A 20,446-nucleotide genomic window follows, 5' to 3' on the forward strand; every position below is an offset into this window, starting at 1 on the left:
TAACTTTTGTTTTACTCTGTTATTATTTTACATTTTTAATCTTAATTTTCAGTTCCAAATTCCCTCCCTCTCTCTACCCCTTTTCCCACCCATTGGGAAGACTGGAAATAAGTGCCCATTATATGTAAAAAATCAACGCAAGAGGCAGGAGGGTGGCGCAGTGGGTAGAGCATTAGCCCTGAAGTCAGGAGGACCTGAGTTCAAATCTGACCTCAGACACTTATCACTTCCTAGCTGTGTGACCCTGGGCAAGTCACTTAACCCCAATTGCTTCAGAAAAAAAAAATCAATGCAAAACGTATTTCCACATTAACCCCCTTTCTTTTTTTAGTAGAAGTAATACAAGTTAAATACAATATGTCTACATGTCCAAACATTAACATATACTTTAACTTATTTAACATGTATTGGTCAATCTGCCATCTGGGGGAGGGGGTGGGGAAAGGAGGGGAAAAGTTGGAACAGAGTTTTTATAAGGGTCAATGCTGAAAAATTACCCGTGGATATGTTTTGTCAATAAAAAGCTATAAAAAAAAAAAAAAGCTTTAAAATGAAAAAAAAATAAAGTATATGTTAAATCCAATATATGTAGACATATTTAGACAGTTCTCTTGTTGCACAAGAAAAATCAGATTTAGAAAGAAGGTAAAAAGAACCTAGGAAGGAAAACAAAATGCAAGAGGGCAAGAACAGAATGTTAGCCATGTTTCATGGGGAAAAAGCAAGAAAATAAGGAAAGCAGGAGAAACAATCTATACTCAGGATTCATCGGTTCTGGGGCGAGGGAGAGCATCTGTCATCAAGAGTCTTTTGCTATTGGCGTGGATCGTTGTCTGATCGGGACCAGTCCTTCCAGAGGAGTCTTGTTCCGTTATTGCCGCGGGAATCTCCGGTTCCACTCCCTTCACTCGATAGTGGTTCTCCTGACCCGTCCCTCTGGGCATTTCTCATAGCACCAGAGTGCTCCATCACCTTCACGGATCGCAGCGTGTCCGGCGTCCCCGGCTCCTGGGCTTCCCCAGGTCTCCGATTCTTCCACTCGCCACGGAAGTTGCTACAAATAATTGTGTGGACGTCCTCCCCCTTTTCTCTCTATCTTTGGGAGACAGAGGCCCCACGATGTTACCCCGGTGCAGATTGCTACCCCGGTGACCTGAAGGCTGGGTCTTTGAATGGCGATGGGGATGGGGTCGTCGGCTGGCACGTTAGGCATCACTGCACCGGCCCGGCAGCCTTCCCAGGACCCCGGAGCTCCCCAAAGCTGGGCCTGTGCTGGTTATCACCTTCCACAGCTCAGAGCCACCTCCCAGCAGGCCCCGGCTTTGGGCGGAAGGAGAGTTTGACTGACAGCTCTCCAAAGATATCAGAGACCTCTTAAGCCCAATGTAATGGCCTTTGCTCTGCTCTCATTCTCCTTCACTTCCCTGTGGCCTTGGCTGATGGCCTTTACTCTCTCCTACATACTCCCAAGGCTTTCTGGGAAATGTCCCTCTCCTGGCTCTCCCCCTACCCGTCTGACTGCTCCCTCTCTGGCTCCTGGATCCTCCTTCAAGTCCTGCCTTCTCACCCCCAGTGTCCCATGGCTCCGTCCTGGGCCCCTTCTCTTCTTCCTGCCCACTTCCCGGAGTGAGCTCGTCAGCTCCCCTGGATTCCACACGCTCCCCTATACCGATGACCCCCCACTTCTCTGACTTTGCCCGGCTTGCCCGTTAGACACCCAGAGCGGCTGTCCTGGACACAGCTTGTCCAACAACATGTTCAAAATGGACTCCTCATCTTTCCTCTTCAACTGTCCTCCTCTGGGACTCCCTAGTACTAGTGGGGGTGCTTTCATTCTCCCCATCACTGGGGCGCCAAATCTAGGATTCACCCCCAACGTCTCAGTCACCCTCATCCCCAGCCCCTCATTCACCTCATCCCCAGCCTCTCACTCTCCTGCCTCCCCTCATTCACCCCATCCCCCACATCCAGTGGGTCACCTGCAGATTTGACCTTTCCACACGCCCTCCCTCCTCTGCCACTGCTCTCACATCAGCCCTGGCCCCTTCGTGTCTGAAGCAGCTCAGGCTGCTGCTGGGCCTCCTCCCTGAGCCTCTCCCGCTTCAGCCCGTCCTCCCTGGGCAGCCAAAGTGCTCCTCCTCAAGCGCAAATCTGATGACATCCCTCCTCTCCCCGAACGCCGGTAGTGCCCCCATCACCCCGATCAAATACAAACCCTGGGGTCGGGGATCCAAGCTCTTGGTCCCGCTCCTGCCCCTTGCAGCCCCTCCCTCTGCTCCAATCCGGCCCAGGGCCTCCTGGCCTCCTGCAGACCAGAGGCTCCCTGTCGGGCCGGACTCGGCCATTTCTCGGTGGCTCCCACAGCCAGGACCTTCTCCACTGCCCTCCAGGCTTCCCTGCCTTCCTCCGGGTCCCGCTAACTCTCACCTGCTGCGGCCCCTCCTTATGTGGGGCTCCCCTCTGGTGATTATTTCCTTCCAGCCTCTCTGGCTGCTAAGCTCCTGCAGGGAGGGGCTGAGGCCTTTCTTGGGGTGGCCCCGACTTTGCACGGGCCTCAGTTGTCCCGTTTGTCCTGTGGTACCACGACAAGTGGGAGGGAGGGAGGGCCGGCCGGGGTCCCTGGCTCGCTTCCCCTCCAGAGCCGCCTGCGGCCAGAGCGGGATCAGGAGGCCCGAGGGCCCGGATGTTTGCTGACTGACCAGCAGGCCGCAGAGGACTGGGAGCGGGAGCCCTGACAGAGGGCCGGACCCTGAGGCTGGGGCGGCTCCGCGCTCGGATCTGTCCCTCCTCCTCCCCCTGGGGGGGCAGTTGGCCCCAGCTCTGAACTTTCCAGGGAGGGGGGGGGGCGGGGATTCTTCCCACATTCCGGAGCTCCGGAATTTCCATCCTCCCCCCACAGATCTTTCCCCGGCGCGAAACAGGGCGCAGGGGAGAAGGGCCTGCGGATGTTCCGCCAGCCACGGGCTCCCCTCCTAATGACTAGGAAATACTAAGCAGAGCGCCCCGCTTGTGGGACCTGGGGGCGGCCCCTTCCCTCGGGGCCTCAGTTTCCATTCCCTGCATCCCCGCAGCTTCCCCCCGCAGTGGTAGCGGCGCCTGGGGAGCGATCCCGCCTCCTTCCCCGGCCGGGCTTGGCCAAAGCCCTTTCTCCGGGAGCCTCGGTTTCCCGGCAGGCAAAGCTGGCGGGGCGGTCAGCAGGCAGGAAGGGAAGCTCTGCGCTTCTCCCAGCGCCGACCGGCCCCAGCCCCGACCCGGCCGCAGCCCCGCTCCGCACTGAGAGCCGGAAGCAACCGCGGGGGGCCTCTGGGCTGGGGAACAGGCACAGACTGGCCGCAGGCTCATATGGGAAAGGATTTGAACCCAAGTCTTCAGACTCCCAAGCGCCCGCACCCGGACAGAGGGCAGCCGGGGCAGCCCCGGGCCCGTCGGAAAGCACAGAGAAGCCCCAGCAAATGGCCCGGGGTCTCCAGCCCTCCCTGCTTCCTTCGCCCCCCCCCTTCTCCTCTCTAGCTCCCTCGGATTACGGCCGCCCGGACCCCGGGGCCACTGGGAAGCGCCGCAGCCCCCGCAGGCCCCGCTCAAGGCTGCTCCTCCGGGACCTTTCTCGGCATCTTGGAACTGGGCCCGCAGCCCCCGCCCCGTGCCCCAGCCCCGCCTCCGCCCCGCCCCCTGTGCCCCAGCCTCGAATCCCAGCCCCCTCCCCTCCTTCCCCTCCCCAGGCCCCTCTCCCCAGGGCCATCCCTAGCCCGCCTCCTCCCTCCCCGCCCGTGCCCCACCCCCTCTCCCTCCCCTCCCCGGCGCCCCAGGCCTGGAATCCAGCCCGCCTCCGCCCCAGTCCCAGCCCCTCTCCCGCCTCCGCGTCCTCAGACCCCTCCTCCCCAGCCAGGCCCCTCCCCCGGCCCGCCCCGGCCCCTCCCCCCCGGGCATCCTCGGTCACTTCCTGATTCCCTTCCTGCTTCCCCCAGGTTGGGGATCCAGGGGCCGCCCGGACCGGACTCGGACTCGGACTCGGTCCCGCTGCCCCGCGCGAGCGGCGCCCACCCGCCCGCCGGTGAGCAGGGGCGGGGCTGGGGAGGGGCCCCTGGGGAGCCCCCCCCGCGCTGGGACCCGGGGCCCGGGGCTGGGGGGCCTGGGGGGGGCGGGACCCCCTGCCTCCCTCCCGCCGCAGCCTCTGCAGATCCGCTCCCGCCCCCCCTTCCCACGGGGGGCCTGGTTCCTCCGGAGGAGGGGAAGGGTCCCCAGAGGCAGGCAGAGAAGGGTCTAGCCGGGAGCGGCCCGGGAGCCTGGGGCCTGCAGGAGCCTGCGGGAGCCCTCGGGGCTCGGGAGGTGCTTTAAGGACAGCCCTGTTTTCCAAGGCCTTGGGAGGAGGTTTCTAGAACACTCCCCCCCCCCTCCGGGCCCTGCCCCAGCTAAAGAAAGGCCTCCCAGAGTCCCCGAGGAAGCGGGGGAGCCTCAGCCTCCTCCACTGATGTCCGCGAGGGAAGGAGGCGGAAGCGGGCAGCGGCCCCATTTTATAGATAGGAACACTGAGACTCCAGAAGGAGCTGGTCCCAATCAAACAGATCAAACTGGGTTTCCCAGTGGTGGAAACCCTGCGGGGGCGGGGGTCGGGGACTGCTCCGACCCCTCTTCCATTGGTCCCCTGGGTGAATTCGGGGAGCCCCTTTCCGTCCTGGCCTCAGTTTCCCCGCCTGTAAAGTGAAGGGGCATCCCTTGCCGAGTGGCCGCGCGTCTGCCCTGCCCGAGGTGCCTCCCGGGACCGGGCCGGGGAGGGGGGGCGCCCTTTCCAGCCGGGGGGGGGGGGCGTTATTTCTGCTTTTCTTGCCACATGTCGTTCCAAAAGTGGTCAGAAGAGGTTCCGGCCGCTTGGGCGCGGTCAAGGCCCAGTGCTCGGGGAATCCGGGTGTCCCGCGTCACCTGGGACAGCACCTTCTGTGCCGTGAACCCCAGATTCCTGGCGATCATCGTGGAGGCCAGCGGGGGAGGGGCCTTCATGGTGCTGCCCCAGCAGGTGCCCTCCCTGGGCGGGGCGGCCCGGGTTTATTGTTGTCCAGGCTGCCCTGGGTCCCAGGGGTCCCGGGCCCTGGGTCTGTCCCAGGGGGTCCTGGAGCTGCCCGGGTCTGTCCCCAGGGGGGTCCCGGGCTGCCCTGGAGTCTGTCCCAGGGGGTCCCGGAGCTGCCCTGGAGTCTGTCCCAGGGGTCCCAGTGCCCTAGTCTTCCCAGGGGTCCCCGGGAGCTGCCCTGGAGTCTGTCCCAGGGGGTCCCGGAGCTGCCCTGGAGTCTGTCCCAGGGGGTCCTGGAGCTGGCCTGGAGTCTGTCCCAGGGGGTCCTGGAGCTGCCCTGGAGTCTGTCCCAGAGCTGCCCTGGAGTCTGTCCCAGGGGGTCCTGGAGCTGCCCCGGCAGGGGCAGATGGGAAAGTCCCGAGGTTACCTTCAGGGGGACAGAGGAATGGGCACAGAAGTAATCATGGGGGCAAGAACGGGACCGAGGGGGGGCCAAGAAAGCCCTTTGTGGGATACCCCTAGCAGGGGAGAAGTGGGTTCCAGGCAAAGGGGCCCAGTGTAAAGCATCTCAAAGGGAAATAAGGCCCTAGGGAAATCATCCCCCAGGACTGAGGGCAGGGGCGAAACAAACCAACACAAATTCTTCCAACGTAAACCCCTTTTCCCTACATCCCTTGGGGTCCCATCCCTTTACAAAAAATTTCCCATTGAAACCGGGAAAACACTTAAAAACCAATCACCCAACTTCTCTACTACACCCCCCCAGGGCAAAACCCCATGGGGGCCCCCAACCCCCCTACCTTCTCTCCCTTTCCCAAACCCCAATCAACCCCACAGTGGGGACACCGCCCCTCCAAGCTTGCCCCCCAAACGAAGGTCCGCCACGGCCCCAACCCGGGCAGGGGGGCAGGGGGGGCCCTCTCCCCTCCAACCCTGGGCGTCCCCCTTTAATCCCAGAAAACCCCACCTAACCCTGGTTCCACCACCAAAAAAACCATGGACCCATCCCCCCCGGAAACTTCCCCCGGGTCTACCCCCTTCCCTCCCGAGGGACCCGGGGCAGACCGGGCAAATCTCCTTCCTTATAACCAAAAGGTTGATCTCTTGCCTTTGCAAAAGGGGCAAGGCACCCCCCAAAAATCTAAACCCGAAAAATTTATTACCCACCCGCTTCCCTTGGGGCCCCCCCCCTTTCCGGGTCCCTGAAAAGGGCCTCCACGTAAAGTCCATTCTGTGGCCCCTTCCAAGGAATGGGGCTCAAAAACCTCCATACCCCTGGGCGGGGGTTGGGCACTGTGGGGGCCCCACCAGGCCTCCCGGGGGTTCCATCTAAACTCACCAACCATACCACCCGCCCCCACCTCATCTACCTCTCCTGGAACCCAACGGACCTCTTCTCTAACCTCAAGGAAACGGCCCATCATCGCCCCCCAGGGCATTGGGGCCCCAGGCCCCCCTTTGGGGTGGGCCCCAGGGAAAAACAATCTAAACCCTGGGCAAACAACTCACTCTAGGTCCCCTTCCCCCATTTCCCACCCACCTCCCCCCCCCCAAATGGCCCTCCCACCCAACAAAACCCATAACCCCCATCCCATTTCCTCCAACCAAAATTTACCACCTTCACGAGAAAGGGCGCACTCGCCTCAAAACCAACCAAAACCAAAACCCCGGCCAAAGCAAACAAACCCCCCCTAGAAAAAACCATCCCCATCCAAAACGCCCCAAAAAACAACTTCACAAAACCCACCCTCCTTTCAAACATCAAACCTAAACCCAAACATAAAACCAACCAAATGCCCATGGCAAAAACAAAAGCACACACGCTAAAACCCAAGCCCCAACCCCCACCCCCCTCACCAGAAACCAAAACCCCAATCTCAAAAACAACCAGCAAAAACCCACCCTTCGCCCCACCCTTCAGCAAAACAAAAGGGGAAAAAAGGCAATGGAGAACCTAATGTCTCCCCCCTTCTCCCAACTCCAAATCCCACCCCAAAATCCGGCAACCCCCCATCCACTTCCAACACCTTCCCAGCAAAAACCCCCAGCAAAAAAAAACTGGCAGCAAAATTCCAAGTAAAAAAACCCCAAACAAAAAAGGCCACCAACCCCCCTCCCAAATTCTAACCCATAACCCGTAAACCCCATCATCTACTCCCAAAAAGGTAAACCCCCCTCGGCCCCAGCCCTCCCAAAATCCCCCCCCCACCCCCTTAAACCCACCCCCAAACATGCCCTCCGGCTTCTCTGAAACACCAAAAATGGAAAAACACTTTTTCATCAAAAAATCAAATTTGAAAAACAAACCAACCCCAAAACCCAACCCCCAAAAACCCCCCGAAAAACCAAAACTCCAAAACAACAAAAAACCTAAATGAAACCCAAAACAAAAACCCTCCCCCCGAACCCCCCTCACCCCCCTCCCAAAGTAAACATTCCCGCCCCCCTCCATCTCCCCCCCCCCATCCCCACCCCACACTTCCCCCAAAACCCCCCCCCCTCCCCCATCTTTCCTTCTCGCCCCCCCGCGCCCCTCCCACTCCCCACCCCCCCACCCCCAAAACCAAAAATTCACGCCCCCCCAAACCCCCCCCCCAAGAAAAACCCCAAAAAACCCCAAACCCCCTATTCCCCAGGAACCAAAACCTCGTCACCCCAACCCCCGTCCCCACCCAAAACCCCAAAACCCCTACAAAAAACCCAAAACCCCCCCCTTCACTCACAACTGTGCGAAAACGAAACCAAGCAACCCCCCTCAAAACTTCCCCCACCCCCCTTGAAAAGCCAAAAATGGGCCCCCCAAACCCGAAAGGCAAGTAAAAAACTCCGGCAGGGGCATGTACCACACTCAAGGGGCGTCCCCCGGAACCCTGGTTCTCCCCACCCGCCATCTACCCGGGCTTTCCTGGGGGCCCCTCTTTCCCCTGGCACGGGGCACAACTTACTTCACCCAGGCCCGGATCCATCCCCCCCCCTCCCACCATCCCCTCTGCCCCCCCGTAAACCTATTTCAGGATACCTGTCCAAACCAGCGGGGACCCCCTGGACCAAGAATGGGTGGCGGCGGGAGAACCCTTGCTATTCCCCGGGAGGCCCCGTCCCAGCAACAGAGGGACCTCAAAGGTCAAAAACTCCCTCCACGACACGCCCTGGCCCCACCCGTCCCGGCAGGCCGCCACCCCCCCCCCGCGCGGGCGGCGCCCCGGTTCCCCCACGGGGTTGCCCTCTGGGCGGGTCACACCCCTGGGGGGGCCTCCAACGCCCCCACCCCTCCCCCTTGCCCCCTTTCCCCCCAGGAGGCCCGCCTGGAGGAGGGGTTGCGACCGGTCCCCCCGTAAACAGGGAGCCTGGGCGGCAACACTCCATAAACCACTCCACACCCACCCCCCCCTCCCCCCCTGGACCATTTTTACTTGCCCAAATTTTTATTATCCCAAACAAAAACCCCGGACCCCCTCCCCACAGCCCCAAATCACCCAACCACCCAAACTCTCTCATTTCCCTGGTGGAAGGTCCCGACTCTATTTTCATTCCAAATAAAACCTTTCTAAACGCGCCCTTTTGTTGTGGGGGAGGAGATGGGCACGCCGGGGCGGGAGGGAAATGGCGTTGGGCCCCTACCTGTGGTCGCCCCAGGAGGCTGCCCTCTGGCCCTCACCCCATTCTCTGCCCCATCTCTGCCCACAAACACACCCGCGCTTCTGGCACCTTGAAAAGTCTCCCCCTCCCCCGTCCCTCCCTTTTCTCCCAGTGTTCTCCACCCGCTTCCTCTCCTCCCCAATCCCTGAACTCTGATCCTTGCGTCTCCTGGGGGCTTGAGGGGCGCTACTCTCTCCTGGGGGTCTCCTCTAGGACTGGGGGACGCTGCCTTCTGGGGGGCCTCCTCTAGGTTTGGAGGGTACTCCAATCTCCCAGGGCTCATCTCTAGGACTGGGGGCCACGGCCCTCCTGCTCTCCTCAGCCTTTGGGGGAGTCTTCATCCCGCAGGGGCCCCTCCCCCCCACTCCAGCCCATCTGACTGGGGGCCCCCTTGCCCCACCCCCCCGAGTCTCAGCCCCCCTCCCCCCCTTGGCCACTGTTGGCGGCCGAGCCGCCCTCTCCCCTCCCACTCCCCCGCGCCCCCAGCCCCACCTCCCCCGCCCAGCCCTCAGGTACCCAGGCCTGGTGTGGCCCCCGTGACTCACTCACACCTGGACTGTGTCACCTCCTGCCCATCTTCCCCCGGGCAGCCAGTGATCTGCCCTGGCCCGACGGGGTCAGCTCCGCCCCTGAGTTTCTGGGGCTCCCCGTTACCCCCCAGCCGGCCAGGAGGCCCTGCTGCCTCTCCCAGGGCCCGGGCCCGTCCCGCTCCATCCCCGCATCCGGCCTTGGTACCAGCTGCCCCCGCGCCCTGGGCTCCAGCCCCGCCCCCCCATCTCCCCCCCAGTTTCCCCCAACATCCTTGCCTCGCTCGGCAGCACGTGAGCTCTGGGGGAGGGGGCGGCGCTTCTGCTGATTTCATGATTGGCAGCCCCCGTCCCCCAGAAGCCTTTGGGCCCCAAGCCTGGGGTTGGACAGAAACGGCCAGACCTGAGGGAGTGCATCCCCCCCCCAACCCCGCCCCGGCAGCCCCGCCCCCTCCCCATCATCGGGCCCCTGCCAGCTTTGGGGCGGGGGTGGGCAAGACACAGGAAGCCGGAAGCCCCAGAGGGAGTCGGGTCGCGGTCCCGGCCTCCCCCGCCCAGTCTGCGCTCGGGCCCCGCCACAGCCGGTGTTCTGCGCCCCACAGTAGCCGGGCCAGCTCGGAGACCGCAGGGCCACATGGTGAGTGTGGGAGCCGGGGACGAGGAGGCAGGCAGGGGGCGCCAGGGACCGGGGCGGAGGGGGCCCGAGCTGGGGACGGTCGGGAGCAGCGGTCCGGCCTCCTGCTCCCCATCCCCGAGGGGCTGCTCGGGACCCGGCCTTGGGGAGCGCGGCTCCGGGAGTGCCCGGCACCTGGCAGGACCAGCAGGTGGTCCCAGAAGTCGGAGGTGAAGGGTCACCGAGGAAGAAGCCCCAAGTCTCTGCTCCTCAGGCCTCTACATGTGAGGCCCGGGGCCCAAGGGGCTCCAAGCCCTCCCCCACAGCCCGAGGGGCCAGAAGTGGGGGCCCCAGTGCTCAGTCCCCGCGAGCGCACAAGCAGGGCAGGCCCCACCTGCTGTTCCGACCGCAAGCTTCCTCTCACAGAGGCGGCCTTGGCGGCAGTGGGCTCAGTCACATGCTGGGGGCTGGGGGGGAACATGCTAAGCAGAGAGCTCGGGGAGGCTCCCAGGCCCCGGGGAGGGGGGGAGGCAGGAAATGCCCAGTGCCGTCCCCCCACCCCCGCCCTGCTCAGGCCCCGTCTCTGGGGAGCCCTTGAGGGGAGGGGCCAGGCAGCTGCTGCCAGCTTGTGTCCCTTGGCCCCCCAGAGTACGCCCACCCCTTTTACAGAGGAAGAAACTGAGGGTCAGACTGGATTGCCCAGTTTCAGAGCTAGCGAGGGCCGGGGCCGGGCTCCCAGCCTTGCAGTCCGGGGCCCTTCTGAGAAGGGCATGGGCAGAGGACACCGGGCTGGCGGTGTTTTCAGGGACCCTCCCCCCGGGCCATCCGTGTAAACCTGGCCCTTCCCACCTCATCTTGCTCCCGCAAGACCCCGTCTGGCCACCGTCCTCCCCTTTCTGCAGATGAGAGAACCGAGGCTGGATCTCGGCGGGCGGGCGGGCGGCAGTCAGGGGCCGGAGCCCTGGAGGGGGGCCAGGAGGGGCCCAGCCCCAGCCCCTGGCCACCATTCCCTCCTCCCTCCCCCAGGCGCGGTGCAGGCTGGGCGTGCTGGTGGCGCTGGGGGCCCTGCCGGGGGCGCTGGGCTCCGAGGGAAGCGGCTCCCCCAACTCGGTCACCGTGTGGCTGCTGGTGCTGCTGCTGCTGCTGCTCCTGGCGGCCTTGGCCCTGGCCTGGTACCACCTCAACCGGGAGTCGGGGGGCTACTACCACCCCACCCGCCTGGGCTCCTCCCTGGGCCGGCGGGCGCGCCGGCTGCTGCGCGCCACGGGCCTGACCCGCTGGCTCCGAGCCTCGGCCGTCGAAGAGCTCCAGGACAGCACCGAGAAGCAGGAGGACGAGGAGGACGAGGACGACGAGGAGGAGGAGGAAGAGCATCTGGAGCCAGGCAGGGAGCACGGGCAGCAGCCGGAGCAGAAGCCCAAGGATGGAGGGCCCGGCGGCTCCCAGGGCCTGGAGGCGGCCCTGGTGGAGGCAGCCCCAGGGGAGGCCAAGGAAGACCCCCAGGCCCAGCCCTCCGAGGCCCAGCCCTCTGAGGCCGGGCGCAGCTCCGGGGCCCAGTCTTCCGAGGCCGGGGCCTTGCTCAGCGACCTCCACGCCTTTTCGGGGAGTGCAGCCTGGGAGGACGGGGCGGGCGCAGAGGGGGGCCACGGCCTCAGCGTCACGGCACTCTAGGCGCGGGGGTCTGTCTTTGCCTCCCTGATGCCCGTCTCTGGCCCAAGAGCCATGGGGGGATACACGGGGCCCGCCCAGCTCAGCCTGCCCTGCCCCCACTCCACAGCGGTTCCCCTGGTCCTGAAGGGGTGGAGCGCCCCACCTGCCCCGTGATCGGCGCCCAGCCTCAGCCTCCAGACTGTGTGGCACAAAGCAGTGTCCCCCCCCCAGCCCCAGACCGAGACCACTGAGCTCACGGGTGCGGGGCAGAAGGACCGGGGCGCCCCATCCAGCTCCAGCATTGTGGGTAGGGGGCCCCCTTCAGAAATAAAGGCTCCTCCACTGGACTCCTCTGTGCTTTTCTAGGCCCGACCCCCACCACAAACTCCGTAGGGCGGGCACCAGCAGACCCCAAATACCAGCTCCGTGTAGGGGGTTCCCCACGAGCCCGGGACAGATGGGGGGGGCCCCAAGCTCCCGCCCCCTTCACAGGAAAGGACGAGGTCTCGGCAGGGGCCATGATTCCAATATTTATTTGCTAAAAGCCGCAGCCCAGCAGCTGGGCCGGGGGTGGGGGTGGGGGTGGGGGCTGCAGCAGTCCGTTCCCATGATTCTGTGCAAACGGTGCCCTCCCCGCCCCCAAGGGCACTTCAATCAGCCTGGCCCAAGGGGCCTACAGCACTTCCAGGCCGATGCCAGGAAATCCTTCCGGGGGGGTCAAGGGGAGGTGGGATCAGAGTTCAAGGGTGGCCGGGACACGCAGCGGCCCCTCTAGCGCCTGGAACGGCCCCGGCCCTTCTTGGACTTCTTGCCGGCGGGAGTCCGGATGGGAAGCGGGGCTGAACTGACCGGGGGTGGGGGTAGTTCCATGGACTCCGGGGGGCCGGGGCTGGGTCGGAATGCTTCAAAAGGCGAGAATTTCAAGGGGCTGTAGGAGAAACCAAGGCACAGTGAGGGGGAGACCCTGGTTTCGAGCCCGGCTCCAGCCCAAGCCCCTCCTTGCTCGGCCATTCAAGGCCCAGTGTACCTGATGGGGGTGCGGGGACTGCTGTTGAGGCGCCGAGGGGACCGCAGTTTGGGCTGGAACGAGAAGCCTTCCTTGATGCCCTCCAGGACCGAGGGGGCCACGTAGGTGAAGCCCTGAAAGCGGAGGCACAAGTCTTATCCCTTTCCCTGCCCCCATCCCGGCAGCGCCCCCCCCCCGTCCCCAAGCCCCCCAAACACCGCGGGGGGTCCTCACCAAGAAGACCTGGCTGGCGCTCTCACCCAGCGCAGAATCGTCGGGGCTGTCCACGGGCGTCTGCTTCGTGAAGCGAGTGTCAAACTGGCTCACGTCCTCTTCCGACTGCTGCGGTGGGTGGGAAAGGCGGGGGTCAGGATTGGGGGCGGGGGTCAGGATTACGGGCAGGGGGCTCTGCTCTCCACTCCCCGCCCCGCCCCCACACTCACCAGGTTGGGCCGGAAGGGAGGTTCTACTTGGAGAGCCAAGAGATCTTGCCAGTTGATGTGACGGAAGAAAGGGTGTTTCTAGGGAGCCAGAACTCCCGTCAGGGTCGACTGCCCCAATCCTGGACACAACAGCCCCGCCCCCCCCCAGCAGGGTGCCCGCGTTACCCCAATCCCAGACCACTTCACCAACATGCATGAAGCACCTACTGTGTGCAAGACAGGAAACCATGGAAGGCCATGCCCTGAGGAAGCAGGGGAGGGAGGGTGGGAGGAACGTAGTGAGGCTGGGAAATACAAGCTGCCCCCTCACTCCATGTGGAAAACAGTCCTCAGAACTTGGGGGGGCCAAGGGGGAGAGGGGAGACACCCGAGCCGGCAGAGACCGGGGAGAGGGCGTTCTAGGCCCAGGAGTGGGGAAGAGCCCGGCCTGTGCGTCCGGACCTCAGCAGGCAAGAAGAGGGCTCATGGGAAACGCGGGGAAGGACGTGGGCTGGGGCCGGACTCGGGGGCAATGAGGGGACTTTCAGATCAAGAAGTCTGCATTTTCTCTTGGCAGCAAGAGGGAGCCACTGATGGTATTTGAGGGAGGGTGCCCCGGTCAGATCTGCTTTAGGAATTTTCATATGGTACTTATGTGAGCAGAGTGACCCTTCCAATGACCCCTGACCCACCTGGACATCCGCTGCATCCCCGGGTCCGCCCCCAAGTCGCTGGCTGGGGTTTCTCTTCAAAAACTAGGGAAGGAAGAAAAAGGGAGAGAAGGGGGTGGGCATGAGCGGGGGTCAGCAGGGCAGCACTCGGGAGGATCGGAGGTCATCGGAGGTGGGAGGGAAGTGGGTGACCCCTCTCCAGCCATCCTTCTACAATCTCCCTGCCGAGCTCAGGCAGCAAAGCACTTTGTTTATAAACGAGCTCGCCATTCTCACGTGGGTGACATCCCATATTACAAATGTGGAAACTGAGGCCGGGGAGGTCCAGGCTCCGTGGCCATGGAGGCAGGAGCCGTCCCAGCTCTTCCCGACTCCCGACCAGCAGGAGATTTCCTCCCCTGTGGCCCCCAGAAAGGGAGAAGGGCCTTTTCTGAAAGGGGATGGGGGCGTCAGGATTCTGGGGGTCCTGGATTCAAATGTGGCTCCGACCCTGTGGGACTTATTTGTTGACTAAGAGGACGGTGCTCGATGACAGAGGGTTCTTTCAGCTGAATGGGCCTTAGTTCTGGAGGCCCCCTACCCAGGATCCCTTGTAACTGACTGGAGGAGGGAAAAGTGGGAGGAAGGGAGCCCTGGGGGGGAGGCCAGGGAGCACTCCCCCAAGCCTGCCGGGAGGGGGAGAGCCACAGAGCCGCACCGGGGCCCACCTTCTTGAGCAGGTCCCGAGCATCGGGCGTGAGGTAGGCGGGCAGCGCCAGCTTCGCCCTCAGGATCTTGTCGATCGTCTTCTTGCGATTCTCTGCCGTGAAGGGCGGCTGCGGGGGACGGACAGCGGTCGGACCCACCTGCCCCTGCCCTCCCTGCCTCCACCGCCCCCCTCCCCCATCCGGGGAACTTGCCATTCCTGTGAGCATGTCGTACATCAGGGATCCCAGGCTCCACCAATCCACGGCCCGGTTGTGGCCACTGCGAGTGAGGATCTCGGGCGCCCTGCGGGGAGAGATGGCCCTGGGTCCGGCTGTCTGACCCTTCCCCCGCCCTCCTTGGGACTCCGCCCCCTTTGGGCCCTCCTCCTTGGCCCCGCCCCCATTTAGGCCCCTCCCTCTTGGCCCCCACCACTCACATGTACTCTATGGTGCCGCAGAAGGTGTGAGTGACGGAGCCCTCATGGATGGACTCTTTACACAGGCCAAAGTCCGTCAGCTTGATGTGACCTGCGGAGGAGGCGGGAGGGGGTTCGGGGAGTGTCCCAGCGCCACTGGGGAGGAGAAGGGGGGGAAGGGCCAAACGGAGATGAACCTGCCCCAGGAAGCTGCCCTTCCCCTGCAGAGCCGCGCCCAGGGAAGGAAACGGAGGCCACGGGGCCAGAGGCTCTAGCCTCAGCCCCTCCGGCTCAGAGCCCGCAGCTGGCGGCGCCCTCCAAGGGCCGGCTCCCAGGAGAGGGGAAGGGACAAATCTCACCGGGGCGAGCCCGGCTCAGGGCAGAGACCCAAAAGGCTTCCCTGGCCTCAGCCCAGTCAGGCGCTCGCTGACGGGTGACCGGGAGCTGCCGCTGCCCCCCAGTCTGGCCTTCCCGCCCTTACATACATGCCCACACCTGCTACAAACACGTCCACACCTGCTACAAACACGTCCACACCTGCTACAAACACGTCCACACCTGCTACTAACACATCCACACCTGTAAGCACACAGGTCTACAAACACCCACACCTACACAGGTACATACACCCGTACATCTACTCGCATCCCTCCAAACACACACACCTTCCCCCATACACCCCCTTACAAATGCACACAGTCCATAGCCCCCCCCACCCACCCCCCCACACACACACACACACTCACACACGCACCTTGGCTGCTCAACATGATGTTTTCAGGCTTCAGGTCCCTGTAGATGATGCCCTGGGAGTGGAGGTGGCCCAGGGCCAGCGTGATCTCCCCTAAGTAGAAACTGTGGGGACAAGACGGGTGACGGGAGGGAGGGAGGGAGGCCAGCGCCCCCGCCCCCGCATGCCCAGCACCACTCACCAGGCTGTGTCCTCCATGAAGATGCCCTCCCGTTCCAGCTGCATGAAGAGCTCCCCTCCTGGAACACAAACCCGCCTCGCTGTGGGGCCCAGAGCCAATCACTCCCTCCTCTGAGCCTTAGGTTGCTCGTGTCAAAGGCCCGGGCAGCCCTTGGCCTGACCAAGAGCAGGAGGGGGATGGTGGGGATGGGGAAAGGCAGGCTCCACCCTGGTGGCCATACTGCTAGGGGCCTCTGGGATGAGCTAGAACCCTCCCACTGGAGCCTTGGAGATAAGCTAGAACCCTGCCTCTGGAGCCTCCAGGATAAGTTCAGACACTCCCACTGGGGCCTCCAGGGTGAGCTAGAACCCTACCACTGAGACATTCCAGGATGAGATAGAGCTTGCCACTGGTCTGGAAGGCATAGATCAGCTCCACGATGAAGGGGTGCCTCACGGCCTCCAGGATGCTCCGTTCAGCCCGCGTGTGGGCCGTGTCCTTAGCGTTGCGCATAATTTTTGCCTGGCGAGGTGAGGATGAGGGGCAGGAGAGATGCAGAGTCAGACCCTGTGGGAAGCTGCCTCCTCCACCCCAGCAACCAGCTGCCCCTGCTCCCCCCGGCCCGCCCCGGCACCCAGCTGCCCCAGCTGCCCCTGCTCCCCCCGGCACGCCCCGGCACGCCCCGGCACCCAGCTCCCCCAGCTGCCCCTGCTCCCCCCGGCCCGCCCCGGCACCCGGCACCCAGCTGCCCCAGCTGCCCCTGCTCCCCCTGGCCCGCCCCAGCACTTAGCTGCCCCTGCTCCCTCCGGCCCGCCCCGGCACCCAGCTGCCCCAGCTGCCCCTGCTCCCCCCGGCCCGCCCCGGCACCCAGCTGCCCCAACTCCTGGGGACGACACTCACTTTCCTCAACACCTTCATGGCGAATATCTTCCCCATGTTGGTGCCTTGTGTCTTCCGGACCTGGAATACCTGGAAAAGCAGGTAGGGTGGCTGTCAGGAAGCCTAGCTTCCTGGTTCTGTAGCACAGGGCAGCGCCCATGGAAAAAGACCCAGGCGGCCAGTCCCGGAAGGCACCGAGGTCAGCGGGGCCCAGGCTGCCTTTGGGAGGGGCCCCACCCTCCAGGAGATACACCTTCCCGGGGGAGACCTCCATACCTTGCCATAGCCCCCTTTGCCCAGGACTCGGAGGAGCTCAAAAGAGTGGGGGCCGATGTGCTCGGATCCAGGGTTCACACAGGTCTCTGACAATTCCACCTCTTCATAGTGCCCCATGGGCCTGTGGGCATACTGTCAGTGGAACGAAACCTCCCCCGGGGTAACCCAGGAGAGCCCCACCCCCTCCCTTTGCTTCCCCAGTCCAGGCTCTGTCTCCGACCTACTCACTCCAAACAAGCAGCCGTCCTCAAATCCGGGTCCAAATCCTGGGAGAGAAAGTGAAGGTCAGTGCCCTGGCTCCGACGGTCACCCCTGACCCCGGACCCCCACACCAGGGCCCCAAGCCTGAGAGCAAGGCGATAGCAAGGTGGTGACTGAGAAGCAGCATGGCATCATGGGTAGGACTGAGAAGCAGCGTAGCATCATGGGTAGCCCACCAGACTCCAGACACTCAAATCCAACTCCAGACACTTAACCAGATGTATGACTCCGGGCAAGTCTTTCTGCCTCGGTTTCCTCATTAGAAAAATGGGATGACTGAACTTAAGGACTTCTTCCTTTGAGCTCCCATAATCTGGTCAGAGAGTTCAGAGGGATCCAAGCCCAACCAGGGACTGGAATAAGGGAGACCACCCACGACACGAGGCAAGCGAGGTAGGGAGAGGCAGGAGGGGAGAGGGAAGCCGGGGAGGCGAGATACCTAAGGAAGGGAGAGCTACAGACAAGGCCAGAGGAGGGGACAGGGGAGCATCTGGGGAACAGCAGAGGAACCCCAGAGTCCTGAGCGGGGGTGAAGGAAGCCATACAGACAAGCAGGGGGCTAGCAAAGGTGCTCGATGAAAGCGGGGCGCTCCACTGGAGAGAACCTGGGGGGAGCTGGAAGAAGGGGGGCCCTGATTCGCAGCCCCAAGGATGCGGGAGAGATCAGGGGCTGGGGGTCTGGAACCACAGAATACTGGGACTGAAGGAAAGCTCAGATCAGATAAAGCAGGATGTCAGACAGCGGGGAGAGGACAGTGAGTGTCTGAGCAGTCCCCCAGCATGTGAGGGGCAGAGCTCCGAATTTAGCCGGTCCCCGTCGGAGCAAAGGGAGCTCCCCAAGAACGATGAGGACCAGGCCAGGCCCAGGATGGAGAGCACAGAGTATGGAAGGAGGGGGAGGGGCTCTCAGAACAGGAGTAGCAAAGGAAGGAGGAACTTTAGAGCTTAGAACATAGGGTCAGAATAGGGGGAACCTCAGAACCCAGGAGTGTCAGGACAGAGATTAAGGAGAAACTTCAGAACTTAGAACTGACAGTGTTAAAGCAGAGCCCTGAGACCAGGGAGGAACTTTAGAACTTGGAACTTAAATGTCAGAGTAGGGGGAGCCTCAGAACCCAGGAGTGTCAGGACAGAGCCCTGAGATCGGGGAGGAACTTTAGAGCTTAGATGTAGTGTCAGAGCAGGGAGAACCGCAGAACTCGGGAGTGTCAGGACAGATCAAGGAGAAACTTCGGAACTTAGAACGGACAGAGTTAAAGCAGAGCCCCGAGAACGCGGAGGGTCCCAGGAGGGAGACCCCGGCATGCGGACGCTGACAGCAGCCTCCGCTCCCTCCCTCCGGGGCGGGGCCTCTCCAGTCCAGCGCCCTCGCTTCTCGGACGGGTAAACTGAGGCCCGGAGAGGAGCGGGCCGCGCCTTACCGCAGGGCTGAGCTCCGGCTCGCCGTCGCCCTCGCTGCCTTCTTCGGTCTCCAGGTCAATATCGAACAACGCCGCCATGGCGGCCCGGGCGCCGGCGCCCCGCGTCCCCCCGCCCGCTGGGCCGGCCGAGCGCGTGCGCCTCTGCGTGAGGGCGTCACGATCACCCCGAACCGGCCCGGCTCCGTCGCCTCCCACCGCCTACACGGCCCGGAAGGGAGGTGGCGTCCTTCCTGGGGCTTGTGGGAGTTCGAGTTCGGCCCGGCCCCGGGGGCTGGGCGGGGGCGCGCTCTCGGTCCCCTCCCCTGCTCGATCGCGTCAGTCCCGAACCTTGGCGTCCCCGGCGCCCGCTCGGCGCAGTCGGCTCGGCCTCGGTCCTGTGGCTCGGCTCGGTCCCGCGGCTCGGCCCGCTCACTTCCGCTTGGTCCGCCTCCGGCTCGGATCTGCTGCGCTCACTGGCGCGGGCCGGGGGGAGGGCCCGGACACACTTCCCGGCCGGAGGTTTCACCCGAGCGGGGCCCGCGTCTCCCGGCAGTGGGTGGGGGCCCGCCGGGCGTCCGCCGCCCCAGGACAAAAGGCAGCTCCGTGGCCGCCGCTCCGGGCGGGGCTGGGCTGGGGGGGGCGGGGAGCCCTAATCCCATCAATCACTCACTCACTCACTCAAGCCCCGCGGAGGTCCTTACGCCCCCTCCTGAGCCCCAGTAAGGCCCCTTCGGGCCCGGGCTAGGGGCAGGACGCTCGGCCTCCGCCTCCCCTTTCGCAGCTGGGACTGAAGAGGAAGTTTCCAATTACGAAATGGGGGCAGGTCCGGCTGGTTCCTCGGGTCATCGCTGGGAGCCACCGCGGTGGCAGCGGGAGGGAGTGCCACCCCACGCTAATTACCGCGGAGGCTGCGGGACTGGAAGGAGAGCGAGGAGGAGGGAGGCAGCGGGAGGAAGGGGGAGCGGGGCGTGCCTCGATGGCTCCCCCTGATTCTGCAGCAGTATCCTCCGGGACGCTGCAGTTTAGGAAGTCTGCTCCTGTGGGGAGGCCTTTGCCAGCCGTTGCCCCCTTATCCTGGCCGCGTCCGGGAAGGGAGGGGATGGCGGAGCAGAGCAGGACCCAGAACAGCACCCGGGTAGCGAGAGTGGTTGTTCCAGCCTGTGATGCCATCGAGGCTTTTCCGGCCAGAGCCGGGGGTCCTTTGCCATCTCCTTTCACAGATCAGGAAACTGAGGCAAATGATGGCGAGTGACTTGCCCCAAGCCCCAACAGCTAGTGAGTGTCAGAGGCTGGATTTGAATCCATATCTTCCTGACTGCAGGCCCGGCACTTCATCCCCTGAGTTCTAGGGATACACATCCAAGAGCAGAGCCAGTCTTTGCCCTCGACTGGCTTATAGTCCGACAGGAACCACGGTCTACGGTCCGACAGGGGCCACAGCCTATGGTCCAGCAGTAGGAGGGGAGACAGTTTCATGGTGGTCTGGGGCCCTTTGGTTTGAAGTTAGGAAAATGAGAAGGGGGCCTCTCTTGTGGAGAGAAGAGGGCTAGAGAAAAAAAGGCAAACGAAGGCGGGCAGTGGTGAGTCACAGAAGGCGCTATGCAGCAACTCAGGGGAGCAGTGGCCTGAAAGGGCGGAGGGGGAAACAGGCCGCTCCCCTCCCCTGCCCTCTCAGCTAGGAGCCCTGCCTCCCGGCTTCCCGGCACAAATGGAGGCCAGCCCTCACCGGCTCCTGCTGCGCATCTACCTGGGCCGCCAACTAACCCTGCCCGCTCGGTGGATCCCTTCCTCTTATCCTCCACTCCACCAGATGGCCCGGCTCTGTCACACAGGACCTCTCCTTGACCACTGGCTCCTTCCCTGCTGCCCACAAACGTGCCCGCAGCTTCCCTCCCTTCAAGAAGCCTGCAATCGATCCCCTCGGCCCCCGTAACTGCTATCCCAGCCCCCTTCTGAACTCTGGGGCTAGACTCCATCCTCAGGAGGCGCCTCCACTTTTTCTCCTTTGCTTTTTTTGTGCCTCCCCCCCTCCCACATTCCCTATCAATCCACCAGAACTCCGAAGTTACAAATGTCTCTTAAATTGC

General features: G+C 63.4%; 2 protein-coding genes across 3 annotated transcripts; one reads left to right on the plus strand and one right to left on the minus strand.

Moving 5' to 3' along the window:
• Positions 1 to 9,141: 9,141 nt before the first annotated feature.
• On the plus strand, positions 9,142 to 11,882 carry PTPRCAP (protein tyrosine phosphatase receptor type C associated protein). Its single transcript, XM_012553074.3, has 2 exons — positions 9,142 to 9,805; positions 10,808 to 11,882. Exons 1-2 carry the CDS (start codon positions 9,803 to 9,805, stop codon positions 11,450 to 11,452), a joined length of 648 nt encoding a protein of 215 aa, XP_012408528.1. The 5' UTR covers positions 9,142 to 9,802; the 3' UTR covers positions 11,453 to 11,882.
• A 63-nt stretch (positions 11,883 to 11,945) lies between these two features.
• RPS6KB2 (ribosomal protein S6 kinase B2) lies at positions 11,946 to 19,165 on the minus strand. Of its 2 annotated transcripts, XM_012553073.3 has the most exons (15): positions 18,381 to 19,165; positions 16,927 to 16,964; positions 16,699 to 16,819; positions 16,444 to 16,512; positions 15,918 to 16,065; positions 15,565 to 15,622; positions 15,387 to 15,487; positions 14,654 to 14,744; positions 14,430 to 14,520; positions 14,238 to 14,345; positions 13,552 to 13,614; positions 12,881 to 12,958; positions 12,672 to 12,779; positions 12,459 to 12,571; positions 11,946 to 12,359 (listed from the first exon to the last, which is right to left on the minus strand). In XM_012553073.3, the coding sequence occupies exons 1-15, from the start codon at positions 18,456 to 18,458 to the stop codon at positions 12,203 to 12,205; spliced, it is 1,422 nt and encodes a 473-aa protein (XP_012408527.1). In that variant the 5' UTR covers positions 18,459 to 19,165; the 3' UTR covers positions 11,946 to 12,202. The 2 variants fall into 2 exon arrangements, with proteins under 2 accessions (XP_012408527.1, XP_031797248.1); XM_031941388.1 differs by lacking the exon at positions 18,381 to 19,165 and having other exon boundaries at positions 16,919 to 16,964.
• Between the last annotated feature and the right edge of the window lie 1,281 nt (positions 19,166 to 20,446).

This window comes from Sarcophilus harrisii, chromosome 6 (assembly GCF_902635505.1).
Source record: "Sarcophilus harrisii chromosome 6, mSarHar1.11, whole genome shotgun sequence".
Classification (NCBI taxonomy): Eukaryota; Metazoa; Chordata; class Mammalia; order Dasyuromorphia; family Dasyuridae; genus Sarcophilus; species Sarcophilus harrisii.

What these genes read in the sequence shown, in the direction of transcription:
- RPS6KB2 (XM_012553073.3), bottom strand. Translation starts at nt 18,458, where the DNA reads ATGGCGGCGTTGTTCGATATTGACCTGGAGACCGAAGAAGGCAGCGAG. An exon ending in AGGACGGCTGCTTGTTTGGA is followed by an intron (nt 16,820 to 16,926) that starts GTGAGTAGGTCG and finishes GTATGCCCACAG; the next exon opens with GCCCATGGGGCACTATGAAG. An exon ending in CATCCTGGAATGTCTCAGTG is followed by an intron (nt 15,623 to 15,917) that starts GTAGGGTTCTAG and finishes TTTGTGTTCCAG; the next exon opens with GAGGGGAGCTCTTCATGCAG.